General features: G+C 34.1%; 1 protein-coding gene across 1 annotated transcript; it reads right to left on the bottom strand.

Moving 5' to 3' along the window:
• Positions 1 to 5,359: 5,359 nt before the first annotated feature.
• Positions 5,360 to 6,220, bottom strand: LOC113347239 (hevein-like preproprotein). The gene is made up of 2 exons (XM_026590851.1): positions 5,797 to 6,220; positions 5,360 to 5,665 (listed from the first exon to the last, which is right to left on the bottom strand). The coding sequence occupies exons 1-2, from the start codon at positions 6,214 to 6,216 to the stop codon at positions 5,495 to 5,497; spliced, it is 591 nt and encodes a 196-aa protein (XP_026446636.1). The 5' UTR covers positions 6,217 to 6,220; the 3' UTR covers positions 5,360 to 5,494.
• Positions 6,221 to 7,123: the final 903 nt, after the last annotated feature.

Genomic DNA, 7,123 nt, shown 5'->3' with positions numbered 1-7,123 from the left:
GTTTGGGGAGGTAAATCTTGGTTTATCATATTATACTTGGTTACATAACAACTAGATCAAAATATTAATTCATGTTCTCTTGATATTTATTTTGGTTTTTTGGTTTGCAGATCGAGGATTTATGGGATGCCAAAGATGCAATCGGGTCGTGATGGCTATAAGTTTGATGTGATTGTCACTTCCAGGTAGTCGGGCCATTATTCTATTTTGATTTGTATCTAGCATCATTCATCGGATTGATTGTTATTTGGTTATGCCTCCATGTTGGCCTTGAAGAGGTAGAGGGTAGTTAATCATCTTCATTTGATCTTTGTTGTATTTATGGAAATTGTGATAGTTGCGGAGGTACTAGGGGTGGTGGTGCTTACTGCTACTCTTTTTACCTCGCTCTATGTTTATGTGTATTTAATGGAATCATTATTAGATTATTTTTTTTTGACTTATTATCTATTCCATCTGCATTTATTTTTCTAATTTAAGCTTCAATGAATGTCCCGCCAGTTCCCCATCGCTCAATTTTTTTGCTTCGTTATAGTCACAGTTCGTGTGTTGCGCCTGCCTCTGCTTCTGGGTAAGAACTACAAGTTATTAATTTCCAGGATTACGGATTGCCAAATTCACACTACCGCTCCTAGCACTGTTGTAAGCGCTCTCCAACATTTTCTTTGTCTGTTTTTATCTATTCAGTGAATTGTGTTTTTTTCTTTTTTTTTGGAAACAAATGAACTATGTTTTTTAAATGACGTTTTAGTTCGATATTGAACATAGTTTAGTAGTGATTGGGGTCTTTATGTACTCTATTGATTTGTGGTAATTGTAACTGGGATAAACAAAAATAATTGAATAAAGGACACTAAGCTAATTTAGTTTATCTGTGCATTAGTATAAAATGATGGCATGGCTCTTTAATTCTGAGATATCTTTGTTGTGATCCATAATATATTGGAAGAAACGGTTTAGTATGTCCTACTCTTCTTTCCGTTTCAAACTCTTCTTTTCATTTCAGAATCAACTATTCTTTTAAGCGATTGTTATGCCTTAAATTAGTTCTTTGTGGTATTTAAGGTGATCGATTTTGTTAGATCAGCAAATTAGTCAAGGACCAAGGTCGTCTTAATCATGTTTAATCATGTGCTTACATTTTTCTTTGAGAGCATGTACATGGAGGGCCGCACATGGTGTAAAAAAATCATGTGATCTTGGGCATGAGTTTCGTTTGCGGAGTCCAGCTTGCACTTGGTATGTGCTATAATATTAAAATGATGATAGTAAATGCATACTCTTCCGGTCTTCTAGCAATTAAGCTTTGGAATGCAGGGAGACTCTACTGAGACTTTGGCTATAATTTATTATTCCATTTAGTTTTCTTGATAGTTCGAACAAAACCAAATTAAATTTTGTTATAGCCATGTACCTTATGCATTTTTTTAGTGGGTTTGGACATTTAATATTAAGATTCTTTGGCTATGTAGTTTATTAACCACTTCCACATACTTAGATGTATTCGTTGCATTTATGCACAGGCAGCACAACCACTGAACAGGATGTTGCGGGTATAATGCACCAGTTCTAACCGTGGCAACAGATCGCCTATTTTCAGCTTTTGCAAAATCTCAGTATTATGAATTGACGACAAAATTAAAGACACAAAGAATTACCAACTTGCATCTAAAGGGATAAAGGGATTTTCTTTAATCTAACCGGTTATGTTGCATCCTATAAAAACCTATTAAAACATTAGTCTAAAAATCATCCCTGTCATTCACATTGAACGAGGCTGACTGGCTGAGTATCTGGGGTTTGGAAAATACAAACGGGTATCTATTTTGAGAGGGATTTATTTAGTCTAAAGGAAATATAACTACAGACTACAAAATGGATCCACAAACGAATTATACAAACAAATTCATTTATTTCGAATCCTATTATAATGGCTCCATAATTTTGGTTTTTAGGGCTCACAAGTTGCCAAAATAAAATGTCATGAAATAGTAATCAACAAAATCCCTTAGTCTAATTTTAGATTAATTGGATTAAGTATGATTCGTGATTAAGTTAGACTTATTTATAGTTAGGATTTGAAAATCAAAATACAATTTATTTTTTGGGAATTTAACATACGGTTGAGAGTCTCCAATTTTCCCAACGGTAACTATCCCAACCGTTAAAAGAACTCAGGTTAAATACGGTTGGGAGTTTATATTTTCCCAACCGTAACTACCATATACTGTTGGAACTCCCAACCGTAGAAAAACTCAGGTTTAAATATGGTGGGAGTTCATATTTTCCCAACCGTATAATTGATTGACGGATGGAAAAACCGATATATTCCAACTGTACGTAATTCTGAAACTATTTCAAAATCTCTAATTTGATCAAATCCAACCTAGTTATATGATCAAAATCAACAAAAAAAACGATGCGTTCGATTCTTACCTAATTGAAGTAATTACTTGCGTAAAATCGATGATTAATCGTCGTTGAAGAACAAAAGAAAAAAAAAACGAAGAAGAAGAAGAGATGATTGAGTAAAAGAAGAGAAGAATAGGCAATATTGATTAGGTATATGTTTAGTTTTTGGATTTAGGTTAATAAATATAATTAAAGAATAGTTCTGTAATTTTGTTATGGGTGAAATATCCCCTTATCCACATTTGGGAAACTTGAATCTATAGGAGCCCCCAAAACCAAAAGCTTGAAACCCCTATGATAGGCTTCTTTATTTAGTCCAAGAGAATATAACTATAGACTATTAAATGAAACCACAAGAATTATGCAAACAAATTCATGTATTAATTCTCTTATGGCACGGACATTCATGGAAGAGATATCATCATAATATAATGGACTAAACAAATTTATAAATTTTAGATGGAAATTGGAAAAGCGCCAACATAAGGACGTGTCAGATGTTTTTTAAACTACAAGCAACGAAATTGTGACTGGCCAGTCGAGCATAACCATCATCTGGTAATGCTAATCACAAAGGTGACATACAAGCCTTCAGAATCCATATCTATTGGGATAGTGCTACTGCATGAGCACGAAAATTGAGGTTCAATAATCAATCACGTATATTCACCACAGACTTGACCAGAAAAAAGATCACCAGAACAATTCATGGTATCTCCTTGGTGAGATTTTTTAGTTTCTATCTTGAAGTTGTGCATAATCTGATAAAAATATTTGCAATGGCCTGGGAGAAATAATTGAAGAAGTAATCTCCTAATAAGCTTCATTCGCCTACCATCACCTTAAAAAAGCTTTAATCCTCTTGATTGTTTACATCCTTAGATGGTTTGAGGGTTCACATGCATTCAACATAAGTAGCATTTCATAATTCAAATAATAATTATTCCAAAATTAAAGTGTATCACAGTCAAGAAAAAGGAAATTTGTGTTGTAATGAAACACACACTCTTCAGTATTTAAGAATCCACAAGTAAACATACAATAATTGTATAAAAATGTGTCATGCACACTGTATATTCATGGTTCAGCATATACACGATATTATAATATAAGTTTTATATAAACAATTCTCAATATATATGCAATTTATTTACAATTATATGCATAAAATTCTGGATTCAAATACGAATAATAAATTACACCGCATAATTGATGGGCACACATAAACAGTAAAATGACTCCGTGTATAACACACCCTGCAACTCAAGGGTACACATAAATTCATTCAATGAATACATATTACATAGGTTCATATTTTATGAAATTTCTATTTTATAGTTGCTGGATACATATCCATACATATGCACACTCAGTATACATATAGTTCATTATATAATATACGGCCTCATCTCATAATTTTGTGGCAATATTACATTCTCTTATTTCATGGGATCTTTTTATCACTTAGGGGTTCATCTTGCATGCAGTTCTAAGGTACATATACATATATATATATACCATATCTATATATATTCATTAAATTTGAATCTTTTTTTTGGTGCGCTGAAATGAAGCACACGCACTCTTGAATATATAACAATCATGAATGCGCATAAACCCTGGGTATACTTAAACAAGGTCCATATATAACTCATCTGCATTCACGGGTAGGAGTTACTCAGTGTGTATATAATTCAACAACAACAACAACAACAAAAAAAATGTGTATATAATTCAAGGGTTTATTTCTTAGTTCTCAGACACACATCCACACGTACAATCGCTCAATATATATATACTTAAGGTTTCAAAAAGGTAACTCTTTTTTTGACGCGATGGAGTCCTTACTGCTTTCTTTCCCTTTCGTTTTTTTACAGTCTTTTGTTCCCACGGATTAATCTTTTCATGATGGTTCCCTCTCTGTATATATAATATACGTTAAAATACGCAAGTTCATCCTACAATATAGTGACACTCTCACATTCTTTTAGTAAATATTGATTTGAGGATTCATTTGGGGATTCATCCTACAGTCCCAAGGTACACATATATACGTGCACTCGCTCGACCTATATATAATCACTTAATTTGTGTCCTAATTGTTTATGGAGCCCGAAGAAACAAACACTCTCATAAATACATACAAATATTGTAAAGATAATTGATACCAAGACAATATATTCACGGGTTTAGGAAAAAAAGCGATATTATGATTAACGAGATTCATGGGTTTAAATACACTCGATTTACGTGGGATTCACTTACATATCGTATATGTGAAACTCTTGATTTATTTTACGTTAGGTCACTTTCATATGAAATTTATTTAGGATTGTGCAGCGAGAAAGAAAACAAAAGAGGTCACTAAATTAAATAAGAAAATCATTGCTCCATGTAAATTTTATCTTAGTAAAACACCAATGATTTATATCACGCTGACTAAACAAGTTCATCAAACTGTTGAACGATATTTTTACTTTGAAGATATGATGTATGACGATCTCGATGACCCTTCTATTAACAATGTAAAAGTGCACAACAATTAGGTAACCAAAAGAAGTAAAAATAAAAAAAAACGAAAAAAGTTTGAGATGAATTTCTTTAATGAATATCGAAACTTAGAAAAGGATTTGAATATCGAAACTTAGAAAAGGATTAGAAGACATTAACTACAAATACATAACATTTTTTTTTCTGTTTTGCATTGAATATTTATTTGTTTATTGATTATTTTATTAAACTTCATGGTCATGAGCTTATTATTCCTGGTTTTATTACTTTTTAATACTCTTATTTGTTTCTTAATTTTCTTTCATTGAAAGATGAGAAGCAATCCCGTGCATCACGGGCGAAAAACTAGTTCATTTCAAAAAGAGAGTATACCATTGTGATGGTCCAAAAAAGTTGCTTAATTAGTACATACATAATTTAAGGGAAACCAAGCTTAATTATATGATAAAAAATCCTTCAATTTATTTAGTTTTTGTTTTGGTGTTCACTGTTTACAACTTCTTATCTGCAATATCGTTGCAAATTTATTCAACTTCATAATTCTAACAAGGTACAGAAATCTTTAGTGAAATCAGTCACCGCAGTTGACAAATTGATAGTCTACAAACATGTGGCCATCATTGATACCTATTCCATTGGTATCAATTTGCCTGAAAACACCCTCTTCCAAATCCAAACCTCCATTGCTGCACTGATCGACGATCCTCACAGTTGTTTGAGCACCTGTACCCCTGTTTGTTACCTGCATAAAAATATAACACCCTTGATTAGAACCAAAGAAACTACTGAAGTGTTCAAAGATATAGATCCAACCACCTTATATCAAGTATAAACATAACTAAATCCAATGTAATTTATGAAGTGTTAACTTACCCTCAAACACCTGCCACATGAGGCTTGACCACGAGGTCCGACAGGGCCACAGAAGGCCGTCCAGCCGTACTTTTGTCTCCAAGCAAGTGGCTTGTTGCCATCCCAAGTGGAACAATACGCGCTAACTCTATACAAATCCCATCCGTTTTGGGCAGGACTATAGATATGGTATGTTGCACGAACATTACTTGCACTCTCACCGGTGCCGGGGACACTGGGACCTTTGCAATTACTCTGGCAGTTATTGGATGGTAAACAGTACTCATTAGTATCACCACAGTAACCGTACTGACTACAGCATAAGTTGCCTTGACAAGTCCGACCACCAGCTTGACTCCCACATTGCTGCGCACTCACAGCAGAAAAGATAGCTGTAAGAAAGAGTAGGAGTGCGGTAACGGAGAGATTTTTTGTTGCCATAATCTTAATTTTGGTTGTGAATAAAATTGTGCAAGAGGTTTCGTATTTATAGTGAGAGAAAGAGAGGATAAACTTTGATTTGGTCTACGAAATAAATGTCAAAAACTTGACTGCACAAATATTGATGATGTTATCCAGTTGAGTATCGCTGACAATTACTGTAATACTATGTGATGGGGAAAAAAACAAAACAAAACATTCAACGTTCTAAAATTGCATCCCTGGGTTTAGACAGACTAATTTGAAAATGGTTGGTCACATGAATAGGATCCCACATTAAGGCTGATATATTCCATTAGAGATTAACACGCTACTACTTCATCTATCACGGGGCTGCGCGTGCCCTTATAATCTTAAGTTTCGGCTGGCTGTTGAAGGATTTTAACGTTTGTCACCTTACGCTACAAAGAAATAACAGTCAAGTGTCAACATACCCTCGATATACCTTAATGCCGTAAGAATTTCTTGGTTTCTAGATGACTATCATCGTCCAAATTTGTTTTATTTCTATCGAGCCATCATCCAAAATCTAAAATTTGTGGCAGACATGTTCCACGTTTCTTGTACAAACGGTATTTATCATTACGAACAGTGAGGGCATGAGGCTGCTACTGCGAAAGCAGCCACGCACATGGGACAGTCAATGTTATCATTGCGAACACATCTTAAATTGTTCGTCCTTTCCACTTCTAAATCAATTATGGATTTACAAACAAATTCCAATGTACTCAGCGCATGAGAGGAGCCAAGGGTTGACTAACCCTCTACTCCCTAAAGTCCTATAATCATGTCATAAGCCATTGGTTTTTCCGACCGACCGGAGGGTTCCAAGGGGGTGAGTTCCTTTTTGACCGGAAAGATTGGAAATTGTTATTATTAAAAAATCGAAAATGTCACTCCCTTTTAG

This window comes from Papaver somniferum, chromosome 2 (genome assembly GCF_003573695.1).
Source record: "Papaver somniferum cultivar HN1 chromosome 2, ASM357369v1, whole genome shotgun sequence".
Classification (NCBI taxonomy): Eukaryota; Viridiplantae; Streptophyta; class Magnoliopsida; order Ranunculales; family Papaveraceae; genus Papaver; species Papaver somniferum.
Note: the sequence above shows the minus strand (reverse complement) of the source record. Positions and strands in the feature narration are given on the sequence as shown.

Bases quoted from the DNA above. Each gene is read 5' to 3' on its own strand.
- LOC113347239 (XM_026590851.1), bottom strand. From the start codon at position 6,216: ATGGCAACAAAAAATCTCTCCGTTACCGCACTCCTACTCTTTCTTACA. The intron at 5,666-5,796 runs GTAAGTTAACAC...ATTTTTATGCAG, and splicing joins CATGTGGCAGGTGTTTGAGG to GTAACAAACAGGGGTACAGG.